This window comes from Trematomus bernacchii, unplaced genomic scaffold, assembly GCF_902827165.1.
Source record: "Trematomus bernacchii unplaced genomic scaffold, fTreBer1.1, whole genome shotgun sequence".
Lineage (NCBI taxonomy): Eukaryota > Metazoa > Chordata > Actinopteri > Perciformes > Nototheniidae > Trematomus > Trematomus bernacchii.
In genome coordinates, this window is record NW_022987429.1 from 2,469,936 (window position 1) to 2,496,263 (window position 26,328).

General features: G+C 40.0%; 1 protein-coding gene across 1 annotated transcript; it reads left to right on the top strand.

Annotated features, from left to right (window-relative positions):
* Positions 1-2,652: 2,652 nt before the first annotated feature.
* Positions 2,653-26,255, top strand: etfdh (electron transfer flavoprotein dehydrogenase). Its single transcript, XM_034141520.1, has 13 exons — positions 2,653-2,988; positions 3,778-3,936; positions 5,296-5,525; positions 7,774-7,855; positions 8,264-8,382; positions 9,846-9,923; positions 10,445-10,591; positions 12,945-13,085; positions 14,127-14,270; positions 19,202-19,370; positions 21,301-21,483; positions 22,999-23,220; positions 25,631-26,255. Exons 1-13 carry the CDS (start codon positions 2,958-2,960, stop codon positions 25,792-25,794), a joined length of 1,869 nt encoding a protein of 622 aa, XP_033997411.1. The 5' UTR covers positions 2,653-2,957; the 3' UTR covers positions 25,795-26,255.
* The last annotated feature ends 73 nt before the right edge of the window (positions 26,256-26,328 follow it).

Sequence of the window (26,328 nt, forward strand, 5' to 3'; positions counted from 1 at the left end):
GAGCCTTCGCAGCAGCTGGCCCTAGGCTCTGGAACACTCTGCCCCTCCATGTGAGGTCGGCCCAGACCCTAGGGGCTTTTAAATCTAAACTAAAAACACACTTCTTCTCTCTGGCTTTCTAGTTAGAGCGGAGCACGACTCCTGACTTTTCCGTGTGTTTTATTTTTATTTTGTTTTTAAGATATATCTGTTGTAATTTATTGTCGTTTATTGTGATTTGTAGTAATGTGTTTTTATTACATGTACAGCACTTTGGCTCGACCAAAAATCACTTTTAAATGTGCTATATAAATAAAACCTGATTTGATTTGATTTGATTTGACTGGTGTCCTTGTATGTAATTTATTTTTATTTTTATTTTCTTGACATGTGGATAGTAAATATACATGCTTCTGCTTGTTGACTTATTTATTTGAATTGCATTGGTTATTCATTACATTACATGTTACTTGTTAGACACTTTTATCCAAAGCGACTTACATACTCATTACTGTGGGCAATCCCCACAGGAGCAATTTGGAGTGAAGTGTCTTGCCCAGGGACACAACGACATGCTGACTGCAGTGGGGTTTGAACCTGTGCTCCCCTGATCCGAACACCAACGCCCTACTCACTGCGCCACACGCCTCCATTCATCCTATTAGTTTGGTCAGTTACACAGGTAATTAACTTAGGTTAAAGTGACACTACCAGGGCTGTATAATATGAGAAAAATATGTATAATGCAGTAACATTGCATACAGATATTACTAAAGATACATAAACATACGATTAAAAAAAAAAGATATTAATGTATATTTAGTTCTACCTTTCTGCTGCTTTCAGTATACTGCTAAAACAGAACAAATGCTTGTTCAATTAAAAGGAAATTAAAAGAAAAACATTACTTCTTCTTTGTAGTAATGCAATGTTGCATTCATTTGGAGTCACTAGATCCTATAATATGAGCGGTATTAAAAACCTAAAGACTAATATAAAACTGCTGGATTTTAATAAACATATTAATATAAAAAAGGAAGAAGCACTAACATTAAATGAAAAGAGGTGTGCCCTTTTTGAACACCTGTGGTAATGTGGAGTAAAGTTTTTCGCAAAAAAGTGAATGCAGGACTTATACTTGTAACAAAGTATTTCTACAATGTTCGTTGTATAACTAATTTCCTTTTAACTAAAATATATTGTATCTTCGGATATCATATCATATTTTTTAACCACAGATTGTTAAAGGTAGGGTAGGTAAGTTTGAGAAACCGGCTCGAGATACACTTTTTGTTATATTCCATGGAATGCTCTTAACATCCCGATAGCAATGAATATCTTAAGTGCTTAAAAAATGTCATCTGTGGAAGCCGTAGTACTGTAAAAAGTACGACCAATCATTTGAGCCGGGCCGGCTAAAATAACTGGATGGCCTACCTGCCTTGTCAGCAGTGACGTGCGGTGAGGTTCATGGCTGGTGAGGCACTGACTCTTTCAGTCAGATTTACAAATATTATAGCCTATTTTGACCTTAATCGAAATATTCTGTTATTTTCAAAAGCTTTTTTAGTCTGATGCTATGATTAATTTTAAACAGACCGATCAACAAAAGGATACCCAAAATCTAAATATTGGATTGTTCTTTCTAAGTAAGATCCCATTTTAATTACAGTTGTGGTCTTACCTTGACTTGAAGATGAATATAAGTCCATGCTATCCTTCTGGACAACAATCTCTATTACTGTTTTGTAAAAGTCCTCCGTATCTAACTGTAGTTTCAAAAGTTTTGTTTGTTGTTTGCGGTAGAATAACAGTAGCAACAAGAACCTGTGGGCTCACGTGCGCCCCCTTCAGTGCGGCAGAGGTTATGGCTGCCTCCCCATGTAATTGTTTCATTGCCGTTGTATGATAAGACCAGCGAGCCTAAATATGATATATACGTGAAATAAGTTATTTAGAGACTATGGATGGCGAGGATAAATGTAATAAAGGGATCTACAAACATCACATTGGTGACCTACAGTGAGATGGTAACAGGCATGCGCTTAGGGCCCGCTTTCCAGCCAGTTTCTGTGGGGTGACACATTCTGAATTGAGGCAGAGCTCATCTGTGCCTCCCCTCAGAATGCGTCACCCCACAGTAAATGGCTTGAGCGCGCTCACAAAATAAGTGGCCCCGCTAAATTAGTGCCCGCGCTCCAGCAAGTTACTGTGGGCTTACGTGAGGCAGTGCTCGTGCTTGCCTCACTTCTCATCGCTCCCGTAGCGGAGCTCGGCAAATTTGCTGATTTTGACTATAAAATGCGATTGGAATCATACAGAAATCACATTTACACAAGATCAGTGGAGACATTTTATTATTATTATTATTTAGTTTTTCTTTAATTGTTTTTCCGTTACATTGGAGTATGACAGGTGAGGCTCTGCCTCCCCTGCCTCCACTGACTGCACGTCGCTGCTTGTCAGCCTTCCATCTGTGCACAAATTTATCTCGGTCCTGTGCGCGTTCGTGTGTGTTGGAGGAGGGGCTCTATAAGGAAGTGGCAGATTTTCTCCGGTTGTGTATTTTCAAATTCTAGCGATCTCGAGCCGGTTTCTCAAACTTACCTGCCCTACCTTTAACCATGGTTTCTACGTTTACGCTCTTTTCTAAACCCTGTGTGAAGTGGCCTGGGACGATTGAAAACAAGAGCTGATTTCTAAACGTGTTCATCACAGATCTACCATAACCTGGACAGAGAGTGTGTTGTACAGATCTACTATTGCGCAGTTACCATTCCGCGCAGCTTTTGACGCTCTCAAACGTCTGTGTTATGAGCTATGGTTATGAGACGTGTTTTGTAAGGCTCACATTTGGTTGCCAAACGGGCGTGTTACACAAACTGTACACTGACAGAGAGGACACTTCACCTCTACTGATTTAAAGAAAGAAAGGAAAGACTGCTGGTGTCTGGTCAGCGTACGCTAGCTGTCACATCATGTTTCCAGCTAGCAGATATTCAGCTAAAGGTACGTAATCTAATGGATAGTTAGCTAACACAGTGCGAGCCTGCTGTACTGTACTTGAGCAAAGTTAGAAACTTTTCACCGACACTCTTTCAATATGCTACAAATGATTGATATACATACTACTGCCTGTTTTATGAGGTGCTTTGTTCATTTATGCACACGTTTGTTTAGTTTTCCTCACATGCTAGCATTAACATTGAACAGCAACAGTCCAGCATTCTAATGTTAGCATCAAGCTAAAATATAGGTGAAAGTTGAATCAATATTTAGGTCACTTGAACAGTGTCCTTGTCCTTGGTTATGGACACCATTTACCCTTTTTCAGAAACTAAATGGTATTGTTAGTCATTTCTTACTGTTTTGAAAGTTATTGAAAGTGTTTTTCTGCATAAGGCAGATGTTTATGTGCAGCATTACACTTTGAAATTAGCTTAGCTTAAGTTACTCACTTAACTGCTAGCTAGCATTGTGCTCCTGTTGCAACCTTTATATATACAGTCTATGGTTGCAACCTTAGTGTGACAGCTGCTTGTCATTTTATCTACATTAGCTACCAGTATGATTATCCATATGTCTGTACGGGTTTTATGGCACCCTTACTACATTGTGCAACCTACCTAAAGCTTGCATTTATTTGTCATTTATCCAATATATTGCATTTGTGTTTTATCACTTAGGAACCAGATCAGGTTGAACTCAAACAGTTAGTCCACTAGATAGAATACAAACAACATGCACTACTAGTTTCAGCTGGTCTTGACTTCAAGCTCTTTTCTCTCTCTCTTGCAGCTCACAGGTGTATCAGGGCATTGAAGACTGTCCAACTAGAGCATGCTGCCCCTCAGCAGTACACAACCATAAACAGACGGACTTGCTCTTCAGTAACAACACCCCGCATCACCACACACTACACTATCCATTCTCGGGACAAGGATCCAAGATGGGAAGGTAAGCCACTGCACTATCCAATGAAAGAGGATTGATCTTCTTGTCGCTTAAGCTGTGTTGTGTCTGTCTTAAGCAACACAGTCTACCAATGACCATCTCTATGCAAACTGTAGGTACTTGTCAAGAGATATATTTGTGATTTGGTTTTAACTCAAGATATATGTAACGGGTGTTCATATAACTACAGGAGTATAAATGATGTGTGTTCACCTTTACTCTACATAAAATAAGATTACGGTGATATTCCTGCAATATACTGAATTAAGCCAGTTAGACATGGATGACATCAAGAAGTTCAACCTGCATTACACTTTGACAGTTTCCTATAACACTTGTAATTGTTGCCTATAGTAATATTTAGTGAAACATATTTGTGTGGATTTGCAGTGATTTGACTGATCCAACTATTTTCAATTTGCATGAGAAACACATTGCAAAAGACTCTGGAATCTTCTTATCATGTCAGTTGAAAGCAAGCATTATTACTAGATAAGAAACTGCACTGTTGGTAATCATTTCCTAAACTTTTAAGCAGTATTGTTTTAGCACTGAAGGCAGCAGAATGGCAGAACTACTCAACAGTACTCTTCAGTATCTGCTTATTTATTTAGGAGGCGTGTGGCGCAGTGAGTTGTGCGTTGGTGTTCGGATCAGGGGGTCACAGCAGGTTCAAACCCCACTGCAGTCAGCATGTCGTTGTGTCCCTGGGCAAGACACTTCACCCCAAATTGCTCCTGTGGGGATTGCCCACAGTATTGAGTATGTAAGTCGCTTTGGATAAAAGCGTCTAACAAGTGACATGTAATGTAATGTAATAACAAGTCATATTGTAATCACAATATTCGAAACGTTATCACGTATCCTGAGCAGTGGTTCTTATTCTTCTTGTGAAATGTCACGTATCACATTGTGACGCATCAATGTGAATTAGCTCAATAACCTCTTATCTTTGTTTTGAAAACCATTAAAGGTGACTCACCTGCAATTATACTTTTACTCTTTGTTTTGGTGAAAGGCTTTGCCAGTTGTTCAACACTGTGCTGCAGTTACCCGTTTAAAATATCTGAATCAAAATACACTGCCTCTCTTGATTCTTAATCAAGTCAGAGAGAAACCATTATTAATTTTATTTTATTTGTATTATCCTACATTTTACCTCCTTGTGTCTATTAACCTGATAACATGTTATATTTAGCTGCATGTACCTTTAAATGTTCTTAACAAATAATCTGAGGGGAGTTTCTTGTTGTTTGTTGTTAACTTGTCATGTGTCATTTTGTAAAGCACTTTGAGCTGCATGTGTTATATAAATAAAGCTTTATTATCATTATTCTTAATATTTCTTTCTTATGGTCCCAGGTATCGAAATGGAGAGGTTTGCAGACGAGGCCGATGTGGTGATAGTAGGCGGGGGCCCAGCCGGTCTTTCTGCAGCCATTCGTCTGAAGCAGCTAGCCAACGAGCAAGAGAAGGAGCTGCGAGTGTGCCTCGTGGAGAAAGCCTCTCAGCTCGGGGCACACACCCTCTCAGGAGCCTGTCTGGAGCCCTCCGCCCTCACCGAACTCATTCCTGATTGGAAGGAGCGAGGGGTGAGTGTCGAATAAAAAAAAAAACGTTCTATGTTTACATCATGTGCTTCAATTTGTTGTTCTTATTGTCGTATAATAATAATAATAATAATAATATTGGGAGGGATGAAACCCTCTTTAATGGTCACACATGCAGAGCACACAGCACACACAGTGACATTTGTTCTCTGCTTTTAACCCATCCTAGTACCAGGAAACTGGTCCTAGTACTAGGAGCAGTGGGCAGCTATTGTACAGCGTCCGGGGAGCAATAGGAGTGAGGGGGGAAGGGGGTTGTCCAGTGCCTTGCTCAAGGGCACCACGGCAGGGCAGGAGGTGAACTGGGACCTCTCCAAGTAGCAGTCCACACTCCATTTTTAGGTCTGGTCGGGGACTTGAACCGGCGACCCTACGGCTCCAGTCCAATCCCCTACTGACTGAGCCACTGCCGGACTGTCGTATATATAATGTCACTCTTTGTCTGCAATGCTATATGTAACATAGCTACACATACTGTACATGTAGCAATACAGGTTGTAAGACTATTATTTAAATGTCAATTGAATAAAATTCAGTAATGCATAATCCCAATTATACTATAATAAGTTAAATAAACAACTTAAATGTTATTTCAATACACCACGTTTTATATTCAATATCCCTATTTTCAATTCAATCGCTACTTGACGTTAATCACATTCACAAGTACATACGACGATTGGTGCTGAGGGGTATTTCAACATTATTGAACGTTTTAAGGAAGAAACGTTCTTCACTTCAATTATTATTTTAGTATATACCCCAAAATGTTCAATTTTGTTTTAAAAATGATTCATCAAATATATTCATTTACAAATAAAAAATAAAAACAGGAGATTGCTGATGATCATGATAATAAATAATTTTGTCAGGCATGGGAATGACAGATGAGTCATTTGCAATAATTACTGAGTTTTCCAGATGCTCTCCACTTTGTTTTACATTCATACCGCTTAGGCAGGGCTCAAACACTCGGAGGCTCTCAGCTGAGTCCGTAAAATGGATGAGACAAACCCTGTAGTCTTCTAAGGCCCCGGCCCCACGGGAACGCATACGGCAAAACGCATAGGATTAACGCAAACGCAATCGCCAAAAAGCTTCCGCCCACACGCAATATACACCGGATAGTGTCTTCCCACACGAGACAGCTCCGTTTAGATCCAACCGCTGGAAAAGCTGCAGTACATATGCCGAGCCTGTACGTGGCGCTGTAACTTCCTCCACAAAAGCAGCAACTTCCTCCACAAAAGCAGCGAAGAAGAATGGTTGTCATGGCTGCACTTCTGTTTATTATCCGCGGTGGGGGCCGAGGGAACCGGGCAGAGTTTTTCGCCGGTCAACGTGTGTTAAAGTTTAAATCTTCCGGACAAAATTATAAAAGTGCCGGTCAAAGGTCTTCATTGTTATTTATTGAGCTTTAAAACAAATGAATAACGACTCTATAAAATGATATATAATAATAAAATACACGGAGGCTGTCTCTTTTTCCTCTCTTCTGACAGCGTCAGTGTCTGTCTCATGCAGCAGCTGATCCTGTAATGAGAGACTCGACAGTAAAAATAAACATATTTATAACTAGTTTAGGTAGTTTGAGAGGTAATTAAAATAGCTAAGGGTGATGATCTGACTTGAAGTGTGTGTTTTGCTCCCGCTGCATCACAGCGGGAGGAGCTGCGTGTCTCCGTCCTGTCAGATTAGACTTCACTCGCGTTTATGTCCATATCGAGATAAAGATAAATAATCTGAATTCAGTGTGCAGTGTACTTTTGCGGGGGTGAGCAGCAGAGGTGGGGAGAGGCGGGGCTATTGCGTCGTCATTATCACAAAATGATGACCGTATAGGCTACCACACGGCCCCGTTGGACCCCCCAGAGCGCTCCGTTCCCAGATCTATCCACCTTTGGACCCGTTGTCGTTTGCAGGGTCCGTTTCTATCGTTCCGTTACGGCGTCGTGTAGCTTAAAGGGCTATACGCAAGAGAAATATGCGGATACAACCCGTTTTCGTTCCCGTGGGGCCTGGGCCTAACTCAACTACACATATGTAGATTTGTGTGAGTGCAACACTATAACAATGACAACATCTGACCATATGCACATAACCATAAACTCCTGCTATAACGTCCCACACACAAACTTACAAGGTGAAAACAATTCCAGGTTCTCTGTCAAGGCTGCTAATAAATCCAATGAAGTCAAAATCTCAACAACACATTGTGCTCTTACCTCAGGCACCGCTGAACACTCCAGTGACGGAAGATGTGTTCAGCCTTTTAACGGAGAAACACACAATCCCTATCCCCATTTTGCCAGGTAAAAAGCCTATTTTATTTTATTTGAATAAAACATCTTTCACTTTGTAAGTCTTGTCACTGAACTGACAAGGCGGTAACAGGTTCTGCCCCTCAGAGGTTGTGTGTGTTATTGATACAAGAAATCAGAACAACATTTGTAAATGTATCTATTATTTACCACCGGGAGAAAAGAGGCTCCCATCAGGTAGAAGATTTATTCATTAATTTCAGTGCAAGCAAAGTGGTTTGTGTAGTGAGCAGTGATTCAGTATTCCTGAATAAATACAAGACGATAATGCAACATTGGGCTGAATATAATCAAAGGGGGTTGCCGCATTTCAAACTTGTATGTTGACAGAAAGGTGGAAATATTTCTACTTTGAATTCTTCGGGGTTGTTGACTGAGATGTATGTAACACCCATGTAGGTCTTCCCATGGTGAATCACGGGAACTACATTGTGAGGCTGGGGAACTTTGTGCGCTGGCTGGGGGAGCAGGCGGAGGAGCTGGGAGTGGAGATCTACCCTGGATACGCTGCATCTGAGGTGAGACATTAGGAGTTTCTGTGATGTACTGTCAAGCAATTTGCATGTGATACAAATATCCATTTCTATTTTATTCAAGTTTATTTATATAGCACTTTTCAACACAAAGCAATTCAAAGTGCTTTACAAAAATGAAAGACATTAAGAGCATAAAACACATTTGAAACATTAAAAATCAAAGATAATAAAACATGAATAACACAGGTACATGAATAAAAGTTACGGTGCAGTGTAAGATGTGAATAGTTCAATTAAAAGCAGCGGCAAAAAGAAAGTCTTCAGCCTGGATTTAGAAGTAGTAAGAGTCGCAGCGGACCTGCAGGTTTCTGGTAGTTTGTTCCAGATATTTGACAACACCCCTAACTAAATTCTCTCATTCCTCCACCCCTAGTCTTCCCGTGAAATTATAGTTCTTTTGACAGTTTTCTAACCTTTTGATATTCCTTTCATCCTTCTCTTTCAATCATTTTGCATCCCCAGACAACTCATTTCCCCCTGTTTTACTGTTACCCGAACCCATCTTTGACCTTTAAAACCACTTTTCTACCTATTTTAAGACTTCCTTCATTCATACTGCCTTTCTCAAAATATACTGTTTGTTGACTATGGTAGTGTCAATTATTTGTCAATGAAACACTATCTCGCCACTGGACTTATTTTAACCGGAGTATTGTTGTCATCCACCTGGATCCATCTTCTAAATATGCATAAATAACTTATTGGCTGTGATCATATTCTAAAGATCTTTTGGATTATTGAAAAGTATACAGCTCCCTTTCATATGAGTGTTGAGAGCTGTATCCATAAACTCATTTTGTGCTCAAAGTGCACCAGATTGATGCTTTTAACTTCCCAAAAATCTTCCCGGGGACCCCCCTAGGGGAGGTGAGGTCCACCCCCAAATAAAGCAGGTTAAAATAATTAAATTGCATACATTTTCTTTTAGTAAACACTGAAAACGGGTCCCACAGACCAAACAGCACTCAAAGGTTAAAGGTAAGCATATAATAATGTTATGCTAATTGTTTTCTTATGCGCAATTACTTCATACTGTCTTTGTCTTTTTCGTCCTGCATTTATTGTGCCCCCCTCAGAAAATAACTGGCCCCAGCCTGGCCCCTCCAGTCAAATTGGTCTAGAACCACCACTGTTTATTTAAACCTTTATTTCTTTCTTTTAGTGAAATATTGACATAAAACTTTCTGACTCAGTTTTATATAAATATCTTACTGCCTTATATTCCATATTTGTTCTGTGGTAGACAAAAACAATTTTTTATTTTTATTTGCTGATTCTAGGTTTCCTTTATTACAGTGGACATGTATATTGTTGTTTCTCAAATGTATATAACCCAGTCATCAGTACCCCTTTTTGTGCTCGTTCACTCATGTTATTATTATATATATATATATAACATGATTACAAGTGTGTTAATCTTCCATCTGTATTCACTTTTTGTCAAGGTTTTGTTTCACGAGGATGGAAGTGTAAAAGGAATCGCCACCAATGATGTGGGCATCGCCAAGGACGGCTCGCCGAAGGTTAGTGCCGGTAAACTTTTTAAGATTCTAATCCCGTTTGTTGCCACTTAATTGTCAAATGAAAACTTCATTTAGAGAGGCCATTCTTTACAATTGGAAGACATCACGCTTGGATACATCCAGCACAAAAATAACAACAACACACGCACTTGTTTTGATCCATCAAGCATAAAGAATTTGCCTTTTATCCAGTATAGATTTAGCCGTGTGTATGTTGCTTCAAAGGAAATAAATTGTTCCTTTGAAAAAGTCAATTGTTCACTGTAGGGCATTACACAGCATCTAATTATAATCAGGTTGTAATTATTATGCTTACATCAATTTTAGTCCATAATTTCGTTCTTATTGATCTTTAGAAAAGTAGTTCCTTCTCCTTCGGTTCTAATAAGGTTTGCTTTTGTTCAGCTGATGTTTGTTTTATTCTGTCCTATTATACAAACTGTTATTTTGCTCTACATAAAAAGCGGTGAATAGGTTTTTACCGCACTAACCAATATATTTCTGCTACTGCTTTTCTCCAGGATGTATTTGAGAGAGGAATGGAGCTCCATGCTAAAGTCACGTTGTTTGGAGAGGGCTGTCACGGCCACTTGGCCAAACAGCTTTACAAGCAATTCAACCTGCGTGAGAACTGTGAACCCCAGACCTACGCTATCGGACTGAAAGAGGTAAAGAACATACATACCACATAAAGCTACTCTGTTTGTGGCCTGAATTTAGTTTCCCCTAGTCCAGTCTTACTAATCATTCCTAATTAGTAAAGTAGATCCTGACCAGATAAAAGTGGTCATTTTTGAGTAACTTCCTATATATTCATATATAAACAACATATTATTCAAACATAAGACTTTGTACATATTTTGATATAAGAATGTCTTATTCATATTATGAATCATTTAAGTAGGTATAGGTCACACCAGGCAGATAATTACAGAGTTGACATCCATCCTAATGTTCAGGTGGCTCCTCTGTTTTTACTGTGGACATGTTTTGAATCCTTTAAGTATGCAGACCTGAGGCCTGTACTACGAAGCCGGATTTTGGCTTAGCTGGCTGACTTCAGGGAAAACTCGGGCTTTCCGGTCCTATGACGCTGGTTCTCTTTTTAGCGGGCTAGATCTCCATGGTAACTTATGCTGAGCGGCAAACCTCCTCGGGAGGAGGTTAGGTTGCAGGCTAAGAGATCAACTCAGTGAAAGCACCGCCTGCTGACCAATCAGAGCTCCGTGTGCGGAGTTTAAAGCGATCAATTCATATTACAGGATACAGAAAAACTGCCGTTGCAGGAAAGACAGCCGGCAAAAATCAACTGACTGTGTGAACGTGAAAATTAATAGAATATCCCCTCCCATCTTCAGAGCAATCTGACTAATATAACATTAGCGTTAAGAAATCTTACTTAAATATCTGCCACAACATAAGTAACCGGATCAGAGTAACATTAAGTACAGTCCGCGGCACTGTGAGTGCAGACGTCGATGTGTCCCATTATCATTCATATCATTATCACATCATAATGTATCATATATTTCCTTATCTGAGTCAGCTGAGCCGTATCTGGCCGTGCAACACTCACAGTGTCACATACTGTATGCAGAAGTATTATTTTAAGCAACACATTAAATTGACGAAACACTCGAGTCAAATGTAATTAAAGTCAGATCCACTCGTGTCTTGGACGGGGCAGTGATTTCATAAACCTGTTAATGTACGCATTCAAACACTTTTTCTGTTACCAGCTGTATTCACCTTGCAGGTGCAGCTATGTGGCTTTTATCCTGGATAAAGTGTTTAAGTCATGGATGTTTAAAGTTTAACTTCTTCATATTTGACTAATATTAAAGTTCACTTTTCATTCAGGAAGTATGACGCTGCGCTGTCAGTATGCTTGTCCATGTTTGAGATTGGTCGAATGCTCCAAATACCACCCCTTTCATGTGAACGCGCACCTAACTAGATAGGACACGGCTGGCTTGAGCGATCCACTTGATAACCAGCGTCGTAGTACAGTTTAGCGAGAGCGCGTATGTTTTGGATTGAGACAACCGGCTAACTCAAACATATCCAGGTTAGGTTGAACCAGCTTCGTAGTACAGGCCTCTGGAGAGAGTTCAGCAGAACCGATAGTGGCAGAAAGCATGAACACTTCTCTGTGTACTGTTCGCATTGTCATTGTCAATTCTCCGGCTGAATACGTCAAATAAACCTTCAGTCTGTAAAATATCAGCAGCTTCCCCCTTCCCAGTCAATGCTTTCCATCCCTTGTTTTCCATCACAATAATAATATCTCTACACGGGAGATTCAATGATCTGTACATCTGGTGTAAAGTCATACTTTCTTGCACAAGAAAACATAAATGCAAGTACAGGGTGTCCGCGGGGCCTTAAAAAGTATTAAAAGTTGATAAATCAATTTAGCGAAAAAATTAAGGCTATTAAAAATGATTAAAGGGCATTTTCCAAGGTATTACATTTTGTAGCTTGTTTTCAATAAGTATATAAATTGTCCAAAGAGGTTGTATTCTACAGTTTGCCTGAATGTAATCATTGCGTAGGTGTGTAGTGTGATTCTGTGTAGTTTATTTATGGCATCCCGTTGGGTTTGACGTCATCTGAACAGGACATCGCACGCTCACTGCTTGATAGCGCGCGAAGGTCCGTTTACGCCGGTTATCGTTATGGGGAAATGCAAGTCTGCGTCCAAATGGTTGGAAGATAAGGAGGAAGGACAATCAATACTGTATATAGTAAATGTGAGGTAAAGTGTGTCGCCAATGTAACCGGTTAAAACTCGAAGTGGCGATGAGGTCTTAAAATGTAAGGAAAGGGTCTTAAAAAAGGTCTTAAAAGGTATTACATTTGACTTCAGGATTCCTGCATATACCCTGGAGTAGTAAAAAGGCACTTTCACTCTTTTACGGTAAAGACGAAGATAGTCTGTGTCAGTTGGAACGTTTAGACTTGATAGTGTTAGAAGAATCCTCTGCTTGTTGATGACGTTTGACCTCTCTGCTCCTGTAGGTGTGGACGATTGACGAGAAGAAGTGGAGGCCAGGCAGAGTGGAGCACTCTGTGGGTTGGCCCCTAAACAGAAACACATACGGAGGGTCCTTCCTGTATCACCTGGACGAAGGAGAGCCGCTGGTGGCGCTGGGCTTTGTGGTGAGAGGCTTTGGACATCCTGACAGTGATGTAAACATGTGTGACAGCTGGATGTCATGCAGGCAACAAAAAAAAAGCAACCCACGGTTCTGAATAAATAGTCGAGTCTATTATCACTGAATATTATGTATCCTACATAGGGGCAATACATAAATCCATGATTGCTTATTTGCAATTCACTGTGATGTCCAGATGCAAATATACCGTAGATTATCATATTTTCATATAGCTCTGTAGAAAAATAGCATGTTTGCTTAGTTTTAGTCTGCTCACAATACCCCTAAATAACAAAGTAGACATTTAGTTAATAAACAATTCTCAATTATGTAAATTCAGAAGCACCACCACTGACAGTTATTACAGCTTTAAATCTTCTTGCTTATGCGTCTGCACACATGGACATGGTGGCTGCCAACGCTTTTTGCAGATTCTCCTAACCTTTGAACTTGGCAACGATTTCATATTCATACCATTCTCCCAGTTCCTGCCACAATCTTCTTTTGTTATGCATCACAACGCATCACAACGTGACAGAGGTTGTTGACCTTGTTTTGCAATGTGATGTTCGTAGCTACAGTATATGAAGACAGTTTAAGTCCTCTCTGGATTTTTATATTAACTGATTTTTAATTTAAGCTGTAGAGACATTAAGGTGGATTAAAGCTTGATTTGTAGCGTCAATACCAAGAGTGTAAATCTTGTCTAGATTGATGGCAACACTAGAGTAAATAGAAAAACTAAATTATTAATATTTTAAAAGCCACAATAGGTAACCTGTTTTCAATTAATTCATTTAGACTAATTTCACACATTTTACGTTGTAGGCTGAAAACCCACTTTGTTTAGTTTCGAGTGCACCCTGGCCATAAAACGTATACAAAAAGGTCCATTGAGATGAATGCACTGACAATGGTCTTGATCATTTGAAGCGTATATACCTGCAAGTTCTGAGCTTGTATCTTCATAGTTGATTGCACTTATGTCAGTTGCTTTGGATAAAAGCCTCAGCTAAATGTAATGTATATTTGTTTCATACTCCAGGTTGGTCTGGACTACTCCAACCCTTACCTGAGCCCCTTCAGGGAGTTCCAGCGCTGGAAGCATCATCCCTCCGTGGCTCCCACGCTGGAGGGTGGCACCAGGATCGGATATGGAGCCAGGGCTCTGAACGAAGGAGGGATACAGGTAGGGCCCCGCTATACAAAATTATTAAAGGTCACCTATTATGCAAAATCCACTTGTTCATGTCTTTTATACATAAACATGTGTCCCCTCTGTGTAAAGAGATTCTGAAAGTTTCAGGAAAAAAATATTCGCTCACTTTTTGTCCTGATCCATTTATATAAAAGCCTGTCTGAAAATGAGCTGATCAGATTTTGGCCACTTTATGATGTCATAACGATTGTTTGGCTTGTGTAACCATTAGCCAATCACCAACCAAGGTATCTGAGACCTATAATATATTGATGAAAAACAGTATAATAGGGGACCTTTTAAGTAACAATGAGATATTATTGCTCGACTAAACTGTTTGTCATATGCTGAGTATTGGGAAAACATATACTGCAACTTATTCACTTTTTTCAACTTCAAAATGTGTAGCATTTCAACCTCTTTTTTATCCAATGAGATGATGTTCTTTTTGTTTTGACCAACTTCCTGCCAATGCTGATGACTTAAAATCTCGGCACCATCTAGTGGACTATAAAAGCTATTCTTACCGAAAAAGTACATTTAATTAATTAACTATTATTTATTAATATAATAGTCAGAACTTAGCCTCTCTGTGTATTGATACAATATTGCTTCAAGTAGCAAACTGCTCTCCTGCTGATGGCCCTCCTCCTCGCCCTAATGCTGACCGAGTATGAGAGCAAGTATCCTCATGCCGGAAAAAAGGATGTCAGACAAATGGATAGGAGCCGGAAATAGATCATAAAAAGCAAAGGGGCAATGTTAGTCTATTATACATCAGGGAACAACGAAGCCTTGATATGTTGTCAATATGTTGTTTTCATGAAAAAAACACTGAGATGAAGTGCTCCCCTGCGCCTGGCCAGTTTGCCAGAAACATTATATATGGACTTAGAATGCGACTAACACTGAATGGGATTTCAGACTAAACATAAAATAGCTGCCAAAATAAACACCGTCAGTTAAAAAAACTGTAACGGATGGAAGACTGTTCTGCATGACTCAATTAAACACTTCTATTTACGGATTGATTAAATGCATTACTACTTTCATATTTAATTAAAAACCATTAGCTGATTCTTCATTTACAATCGAATTTACTCTGCAAACAAATCGTCGTTGTTACAGCATGGTTACAACAGAAATTGGTTCATAAATGTAAACATCAAGGTCTTGTAAGTCATTATTCAATCTGTGTTGGAATCTGGTGTTTCATCAATCTGCCTCATTTTGTTTGACTCTATTTTAATAATGAAACATTTTTAGAAAAGGACAGATAACACACTCTGATCACTAAGATATGCATTATTACTGCGCTAGATTTAAGATTAGATTACACGTATGGTTATACAAAGAAATCAGAGCCAAGTAATATAGACAAAGAATACATTTAGAAGTGTCCTTATTAGAATGTTGGATATAGGAAAAACGTGGTGTTATTTTAGGACACATCTGTTTTTGAGTAGTTTCATTGTTCTTCTAATCATTTAAATGTGTAAAAAATGGTAATAGGAATATGATTTTTGTGAATAATATTAGAAGTAAGCACAGCAGCTGCTCAGTCACATTGAAGGTCAGCTGAGGTGCTGCTGCTGCTGGATTCCTTCCAGTGGAGTCCAACGGGGAGGAGACCCCGCAGCTGACCCCAAACAGGCTTTAGGGATTTACTGTCCCCCCTGTCCTGGGACTCCTCAGGGTCCTCCAGCAGGAGATACATGACGTGGAGAAGGAAGTCTGGATTACCTAAAACAACCTTACTTCCTCTGTGACCTTGAATCATATAAGACACAGAAAATAATATAAACTTTACGTACAACGAAATCCAAAAACAGCAACCATGAAGATTATTAGAGCTAACTTCATACAATTAACTTCACTGTGACCTTAGGCGCTTTCACACCGGAGTACTTTTCCCCGTACTTTTCCCGTTTATTTCCGATAGTTCCTGGGATTTTGCGTTCACACCAAAAAGAGAACTTAGTTCATGAGAACTTTTACCCCCTTTTTAGTGCCTGCTCGAGAGGTGGTATTTTCCTGGGGAGAAAAAAGTTCCAATTTCTGATTGGCTGGGCGAATTGTAAACCACGCCCCGTAAAACTCTGAAAAGTTTTGTGAAGCCGCCATTGTATTTGCTGGCATTAGCATTATTAGCATTAGCCCCGCGCACCAACGGAGAGAGAATAACTTATGGCAACACAAAAAAAAACATGGGAGCGGTGGAGATGAGGAGGTGTCGGCGTTCTGGCGATTTACTCTGAAGGCTTCAGTAGAAGCTGCTGGGAATCCCAGCAGCGACTACTGAAGCCAGTCCCCAACTCCGGGGACTTCCGCCCGGGGACTTCGGGCGGCAGTATACGCCGTGAAGTTGTTTGCGGCCTGCCAGTAAACCCAAAGCGGAAGAAGAAGTGACGTCAGTGGCTTCATTTGCGTAATCTTCCCTCAGGGACTTATTCCGGTGTGAACGCGATCTGCTATTTAGTTCCATGGGGGAACTAAGTGCTGGGAACTAAGTACGGCAAAGTACTTGGTGTGAAAGCGGCTCTTGAATCACATTAGACACTGAAATTAATATAAACTTTACATACAGCGAAATTCAAAAACAGCAACCATGAAGAAGCTCTGGTTTGGTCAGTGTTTGTTTGTTTGTTTGTTTGATGAGTGGGGATGAAGTATTCATTGGTACTCTCTCATGCAATGGAATTATACCCTCACTCATAAAAAAAAAATGAATTATACAACCAATTGGTTATAGAAAGGATTTAAAGATGAATCTTGAACAAACTGACTGAGAAAATAAGGTTTGTGAAATCTACTGCAGGTGATTTTCAATACATTTCTGAGTTGATGGAAACCGGCGTGCAAAACGTTCACAATTCAGATCACGTTCTGAAATCACTCTTCTGGAAAATGGAAGACTGGATTGAAAAACAATTCATCAATCTTTTGTCAGAAATTAATATAAGAAATGACCATCTGTTTTCTTAAGATATTGTTTTTAATTGAATATGTTTACATATATCAAGTGCCTTTTTTAGTTCACATGTGATACTTGCTTTGTGGCTGATGCATTCTAGTAAATGTACGGACATATTGTTGCTATGAAATACTTTCACATAGAGCATTCTTAGGATTTTGGAAAGTTAAATTGGATAATTAAAATGTCACAAAAGGTTATCGTAAAAAAAAGAATGTGCCTTGACATTTGGTGTTACAATCAATATATTAAAAACAAATGTGTTTACTTTAACTTTTCCAAGATTATTTCATAATTAACAGCATAAAAAGTGTCAAAAAGAAACAACAGACGTGAAACAAACAACTACTTGCATCAAATGATGGATAAGCATTGATAAGTAACAAGAACCATGGCGCATTTCCACAACACGGTCGGCCTCGGCCACGCTCGGTACTGCTTGGCCGCGTTGGGCCTAAACAGGGCCGGCTCACTTCATGCTGCGCTTCCATTACAGTTTAGGAACTGGGGTAGTTACTATAGTAACGCAGTGTAGGCGGAGCCGTGACGTCATCTTCAATGAGAACCCCAGAAAAACAACACAGCCGTTAGCTGTTAGCACTCAGAGCTCACAGCTCCTCATATCTGTTCAGAAACTAGACAAAAGTTAAACAAGTACAAACCACAGACTGTCTGTGTCATGGAGAATACAGTCACTGCTTTATTTATGTCTGTATAGGCCGTTGTTGTGAGTGTGGACGGTCGGAGCATATACTGCGTTAGCTTAGCCAATCTCCATTTAGAAAACACGCATTTTAAAAGGTTTTTCGCCTGCCGTCTGTCTGCAGACTTGACAAAGCATTAATTCATGGTTTTTACTAACCGGTATCAGTATGTTGTTACTTCGGCATCATTTTGAAACGTGTATTACAATTAAATCACGGTCAAATATGTCCATCTTGTTGTAGTTGTAGCCCCCTTGCCAGCGATGCTCTCTCTAGTTTAGCATACTCAGCCCGACTCAGCCCTGTTTGTTGGCCCCGATAGAACCACAATTTTGTCGGGCCAGAAAAGAGGTGAAAAAGTGGCCCCGGGCCGGGTCGGGCCGTAACTAGGCCTAGTGGAAGCGCAACCAAAAACGGGCACGGCACGACACAGCACGCTTAAACCGCGCTCCGCGCCATGGTGGAAATGCGCCATTTCATTCAGTGGTCAAAACGTCCTTCATCTTGTTTGTAAAATATTGCTTCTTTCAAAATAATCCACCTCAAGGTGACTGTGGCTCACACCAGGAGGAGCGTGCAAAAGGTTTCAAAAGGACATTCACCGAAGATGTAACGTTCGTGAGACTGAAGGTTACTACCGGTGGTTTTAGTACTTCAGAATTAAGGAGGCAGACCGTGGAATATGGCCTCTGTAAAGAAAAAAAATGTACCTGTGCAATAAAAATGAAAGTACTCCATTAAAACTAAGGATCAGGTCCCATCTCTCACAGGCTGGCACAACATTATGAGTTGGTTCCCCTGGAATATCTCTCAAATGTTTTACATGCCAAATCTGACCAGTTCTATCCAATCTGGCAGCCTTACTTACATTTCCTTGGACCTGAATAGTCGGCTGTTATTGTTAAAGGAACCTCATAAATCTCCTGTAATCATAAATGCATCATCAATCATACATGTGATACTCCTGTAACCACCTATGTATGTAAGGGAGGCGTGTGGCGCAGTGGGTTAGTGCGTTGGTGTTCGGATCAGGGGAGCACAGGTTCAAACCCCACTGCAGTCAGCATGTCGTTGTGTCCCTGGGCAAGACACTTCACCCAAAATTGCTCCTATGGGGATTGCCCACAGTATTGAGTACGTTGTTATTGTGTTGTAAAAATTGTAAAAACCAATAAATATATTGTTTAAAAAGTGAAAATTGACATGAACTCTCTCCTCTTCCTCTCTCCTCTTCCTCTCTCCAGTCCATCCCAAAGCTGACCTTCCCAGGAGGTTTGCTGATGGGCTGCAGCCCCGGCTTCATGAACGTCCCGAAGATCAAAGGCACCCACACGGCCATGAAGAGCGGCATGCTGGCTGCTGAGGCCATTTTCCCTAAAATCACAGCAGAGAACCCGGAGTCAGAGACGTTAGGTACAAAATGTAAACCCCATTAATAATCATGATGGTGGCAGCAGTACCTGTGTGCATCTCATTTCAGGTACCAAGGTTAAAGTGAGTTAAAACCCAGAAACGGGTCTATACAGGCTCTCTAAAGTTACATAACCGTACACATTGAAGCACCGCTGGGTCATATCAGGTCGGATCAGAATCAGAATCAGAAACGGGTTTATTGCCAGGTAGGTTCACACATACGAGGAATTTGACTTGATGTCATGGTGCATACCTCAAATATAAAACAACAAATCTTTAAGGACACCTTAATAAAATATAGTTAAATAGCAATAAAATAAAGCAGTAATTTACATGGAAATAGAATGCTATGAATGAATTATAGGATATGAAATATGAAACAAGAAATATGTGCAGTAAGCAGTATGAACATTGTGTGCATTAATGTAATGCATATAGAGACTACGTTGTGGCTGAGGTAAGTGTCAGTGGGGGGGCCGGGCCTTGTTTAAGAGGCCAATAGCGGAGGGGAAGAAACTGTTCAGGTGGCGAGAGGTTTTGGTCCTGATGGAGCGCAGCCTCCTGCCAGAGGGGAGGGGGGTGAACAGTTTGTGTCCAGGGTGGGAGGGGTCGGCCACTATCTTCCCTGCCCGCCTCAGGGTTCTGGAGGCGTGCAGGTCGTGGAGGGATGGCACGATTACAGCCGATCACCTTCTCTGCAGAGCGGATGACCCGCTGCAGCCTGCCCTTATCCTTGGCTGTGGCTGCGGCGTACCAGATGGTGATGGAGGAGTAGTAGGATGTCAGGTAGCACAGCATTTGTAAGCTATAAAAGGTCAGGCAATAACTTCTTTACTATGAGTTTTCCAAGCCACTTGAGAACTTAACAGAGGCTGCACATGGGACACACACTTGCAGCTACATCAATACAAAGAACTGTAATGGCTGTACAAATGTCAGTGGGAACAGCTTCAAGAATCATTATAAAAAGATCTATATGATCCGTCTTGGTGGAGCTGCGGTGACTTATTTGCTCAAAGGGATAGTTCGTATGAGGTTATCTGTAATCAGAGAAGGATTTACTGTAGATTGCAGTCGGCTCTCAAAAGGTGAATAGCAGTACAGGACACAAAGAAACTCACCACTCGAGGCACAAAGCACTCCTGTGTTCTGTAAAAGATCAAGCTGGTTGCTTTGAACAGAGCTTAGTCAGCAGATCGTGTTCCCTTTATTCCAAATATAGAGTTCACTTGAACTAATATTGATTTTTATGGGTGGCCTTTTAAAAACGATTTGTTTTACCCATGCTTATGTCAGCTTTTCCAAACTGGGAGCGCCATCTACTGCAGCTAAATCACTGACTATGGATCTCATTATACCCCACTTCAATTATCCTTTTTAATAGTTAACGTCATGTTTTCATAATGTTTTACATGATTTTGTTCATTCTCTCTAGCACATGACAAATAAGAATGGACTCAAATGCAAATGGTCGATAGTCAGGAAGAGAAAAACTGATGAATAATTATATCTTTAAGGTTCTATTTACCCGAATAACTTGGTGTCCAGATAGTATTGCTTTCATGCGCCGGAGTTTGAAGTTATCCGCCCCTAAAACGTCTGCTACCATTCCAGTTTTATTGAGTTTGATGCAATTTAATGTTTCTCAAAATGTAACGGCAGAGTGTTTTTACCACAAAAAGGTGTCGTATAAAAAGAAAAGTCCACTTATTTAAATGTGAAATATTTTTTATAGGGATTATTCCTTCTAATACAAAAGTGTTAAGCATGAAATCCCTGTTGAAATACAGTCATTCTTTTGTAAACCTTCACTTGTTAAGGCCATATTATTCAAGGCTTTGTGCTACAAATGTGCAGGAAAGGTTAGCATGACAACAGCAAGGACATTCGTTCAATGTGTGTGTAATTTATTTACTTGAATCCTCCCAAGGCCTCCATGTACCGGAGTACGCTGAGAACTTGAAGAAGTCGTGGGTGTGGAAAGAGCTGTACGCAGTCAGAAACATCCGGCCGTCCTTCCACAATTACTTTGGTCTGTACGGGGGCATGGTCTACACCGGGGTCTTCTACTGGATCTGCAGAGGAAAGGAGCCGTGGACGCTCAAACACGCTGGTGAGTAGCACAGTGTTTAATCATATTCCTACGGATGTGGCCTAACAGTTCACAAAGGAGGACTAATTGTAGAAAAAAAGAATAATCCTTACTTACCAAGAAAGCTCATGTATCAGACTAGGTTTATAGTCTCAGAAAGCTGTAGCAGATAATACAAAAGCTTAACTGTTACAAAGGTTTTCACATACAAGGAGTTTCATACATAGCAATACAAATATTAAGAGGACATTTACTTTCCTTTGTTTTCTCAGGACAAAGCCCATTTAGATTCAGGGGGAATCCTGGCCCAAACAGCAGCAACAAGTGCTACATACATAAATAAATGATTTTAAAACCGCAAATTACATTAAAAAAAAGGAACAAATGGTAATTACAAACATTTTCACTCAGTGGTCAAATAGTCCTTGTTTGATGGAGTTACTGTAATTATGAGACAAAGGCAGTAGTAAAGTAGAATAAACATGGAGGGTTTTTTAATCCTGAATTGTGTCTATTTGATACAACTTTATTGCAAAGAACCAGTTTCACCTGTTTCTAGGTGTGTGGATTATTGCTTTGGAACCGTGGACTGGATTAAGAAAACCTGGAACGGAGTTTTGTGGATTATATTATTTTTGTTGGACTATTTTTCATGAACTATATATATATTGCGTACACCCTTTCACTCACATGGGACTCACTGATCATTCAACTATAGAATATATTATTGTGTCTGCATTTAAAGAGATATGTTGTGTGTTTTTGTTCAGATGTATTCATTGACTTGGTAACAAATACAGAAATATTGAACTGGTTAAGAGGGGCATGTGCTGTATGTTTTCCCGTCGGTAACATGTACCCTTTGTAGAGTTTGACTCAACCCCAGCAACTTTGGTCAAACCGCTACAACACTTCATTATCAGGGTTCTTACGGTCATTAAAAACCTGGAAAAGTCATGGAAATTCAAAATGCAAATTCCAGGCCCTGGAAAAGTTATGGAAAACAATATTTTTCCCAAAGTCATGGAAATGTAACTAAAGTTGCATCAAATATAATTTATATTTTATCTAATCGCCGAAATAGTAATACTATAATGATAATAAATACTGTATCGTATAGTAATGAAACATAAAATGGCATTTAACTGACAAGGTATTTTGCTGGTGAGAGATTTTAGTTGCTTTAGCGTGTAGAAGCTAGTAAGCCTACTATTTGTTTTAGATAGGCACAACATGTTTCATATGCAGACCTTATTTTCCTGTTCCATGTTAAAATAAACCATTTTCAGTGGTACCGCTGAGAAAGAGTACTTTTTTTGGTCATGGAAAATTAGCTAAAGGTCATGGAGAAGTCATTGAAAATCATTGGTGAAAAGGTGTATGAACCCTGATTATAAGAACCAACAGCTCAGTGTAGTGACCTTACTTGAATGTAGAAAGAATATAACACATGCAGTGGAGCAGTGTAGATTTCTAATGCTGTTGTTTATCAGAGGAAATCCACATTTGGTAACAGCAGTGCTCCATCTCTCTCAGGCCTCGACGCCGACCAGTTGAAACCGGCTAAAGAGTGCACCCCCATCGAATACCCCAAGCCCGACGGGAAGATAAGCTTCGACCTGCTCTCCTCTGTGGCTCTGAGCGGCACCAACCACGAGGGGGACCAGCCCGCCCACCTCACCCTGAAGAACGACAGCGTCCCGGTGGAGAGGAACCTGGCCATCTACGACGGGCCGGAGCAGCGCTTCTGCCCCGCAGGTAACACAGACACCACAATATACATATATAAAGGGTACAGATAACAGTTCCAAATACTAAGATTGGAAGTAAGAAATAAAATGCTCTGTTTTGCAATGGTGCATAGAGTGATAATTATAATAAGTAATTAAAGAGTTTTCTATCATTTTCTTTACCGGTACAATTACTCCAGTTAATAATGATGATAGATAATACATATGGATGGATGGATGGATGGATGGATGGATGGATGGATGGATGGATAGATGGATGGATGGATGGATGGATGGATGGATGGATGGATGGATAGATAGATAGTGTTCAATTCCATCAAACAGATTAGATTAGTGAGGAACAGAAAACCTTTCAACACCTCACCTTTTCTTCTGAAACTAAGTGGAACATCTGCTGATTGTTAACAAAAAATTAAAAACATTTTAGCTTTACGTGTTTCCCGGGTTTATCCAAGATCTCCAGATGAGGACAAAGACACGTTTACACCTGGTTTTCTTTTCTGAACGCTGTGAAAACCTAATGATGTGCAGCATCAGAGAGATGCTTTGTGACAAAGAGCTGAGGGAGATAGAATAAAACAGGAAGCACTTAGTGCAGAAACTCTCAGGTTAATAAGGTTAATAACTTTTATAATAATGACAAGTGCAGCATTGTTGTTTTCTGGCAGCAGCAATTTGTGACAGCTGATCCCTGTTACATGAAATAAACGTTACATATTATACTCTCCCTTTAGAGTCTAAAGGATTTGATCACTGTGTTGCATCCCTGATTTAATTAACCTCCTTTAGAGTCACATGTCGTGCGTCACCCAGCATCAGGCTAATCAGGAGGTAATTAACCCGCAGCTTTTTACTAGTGTTTATAAAGCGCTTCGGTTTTAATGACTTTTATACAACTCTTTGATATACTCTTTCCATTAAATGTGTACAAATTAATGTCTCTTTAATATAATTAACTTCTCTAGTTTTATGCATAATTAGATAACTAGGCTGTATAAAAGAGAGCAGCGTTTACCAATTATGCAATCAATGTCCAAAGCAGTACATATTCCTGTAAACCTTTTTAATACCAAATGCATCGAGGCAATTGTTTAATCATTAAAGGGGTCTTTTTATGCTCATTTTCCGGTTCATATCTGTATGTTGGCGGGAACTTTGGGATGTTAGCCCTGCAGACCACTTACTGCACATGCACAACAACCTTTATAACACCCTACAGGAAAGGGAAACTCCCAAAAAGCACAATAGGGCTGCTTTAAAAATATGAAAATCACCTGTGTCCACATCGCACTGCTGCTGAGAGTTCTCACACTATATGGTTTATTGTTCCTTGGTAACATTTCTGACAGTCAATTCCAAGTATTTGTATAAGAAATACAATTATTAAATCTTACAGTAAGCATGGTTTAGGATACTCATGTTCAGTGAAATAAGTATGTACTTCTGATTCCTGGCATCATGAAAACAGAAATGTATTAATGAAGATGAAACGCTGCGTTGACCTTTAAAAGGGCAAAGGGCAAGTTGTCATTATTTAACTCCCTTAAAGGTCACCTATTATGCAAAATCCACTTTTTCATGTCTCTTCTACATCAACATGTGTCCCCTCTTCTTCATGTCTGTTCTACATCAACATGTGTCCCCTCTTCTTCCTGTCTCTTCTACATCAACATGTGTCCCCTCTTCTTCCTGTCTCTTCTACATCAACATGTGTCCCCTCTTCTTCCTGTCTGTTCTACATCAACATGTGTCCCCTCTGTGGAAAGAGACTGAAAGTTTCAGGAAAAAAAGATTCTCTCTCTTTTTGTCCTGATCCATTTATATAAAAACCTGTCTGAAAATGAGCTGATCAGATTTTGGCCACTTTATGATGTCATAACAATTTTGTGGCTTGTGTAACCATTAGCCAATCAGCAACCAAGGTAACCCCCCCCCCACCTTATCACCTGAATCTCCTCCTAGAGCACCATTGTGTTCTTTTTAACCAAATATCTCTCAGAGGGGCGTGGGGAGTGGCTCCTTATGTTCATCTAAAGTAACAGACATGGGGTGTTTCTCAATGTCGAGGAAAGCTGCTCCAGAGCCACTATTTCAAGGATACTACGTCATTGAGTGCCGCCGAAGGACTGTTCCAATTTCCAGGATACTTGGAGTTCTACAGAGGCCGGCGTACTTCGTTGCGGGAAATTTCGAGGCTGCACATGTGTACCCTCCGCGGTCTTAAAATCCCCACAATGCTTTGCGCTCGGACCAATTTCCAAAATCTTTATAAAAAAAAACTATAATATATTGATGAAAAACAGTATAATAGGCGACCTTTAAATCCTGACCATAACACATAAAGTGGAACACAAACTAACGTAAATATTTCACTCTTTCTCTGTATGTGTCGATCTAACTACATTACTTCCCCCCAGGTGTATACGAGTATGTTCCCCTGGAAACTGGAGATGGGATGAGGCTTCAGATTAACGCTCAGAACTGTGTCCACTGTAAGACGTGTGACATCAAGGACCCGAGCCAGAACATCAACTGGGTGGTGCCTGAGGGCGGAGGAGGGCCGGCCTACAACGGGATGTGAACATCTTGTGTTTTTTTTTTAAACCTTTTTGTCTAGAAAGATGACTGTAAAGTATCATCCAGGGCTGCAATACTTGCCAGCGATGGTGAATGTGCCTAATTATGGAACGGGAAGTAAATATATAGCTGGGTTTAAAAGGTATGAAAAATTAAATCTGCAAAAAGCAAGGATATTAGAAATATGAATGCCTTTTTTGTCATAGAAATCCTTAATTTATGCAGTTATATTACGTTTAAAATGTGGCATTGGTTGTGAAATCCATCCAAACAGGACCATTAAACTGAGCTTTGATCAAACGTTGCAGTTGCTTCATAACAGCTATAAAACAACAATATGGGCATTTCAAGTTGTTTTACAATAAAGTGGATCTTTAGCCGCTTTCACATCCCAGCACTTAGTTCCCCCATGGAACTAAAGAGCAGATCACGTTCACAACGGAATAAGTTCCCTGAGTGAAGATTACGCAAATGAAGCCGTTGACGTCACTTCTTCTTCTTCTGCTTTGGGTTTACTGGCAGGCCGCAAACAACTTCA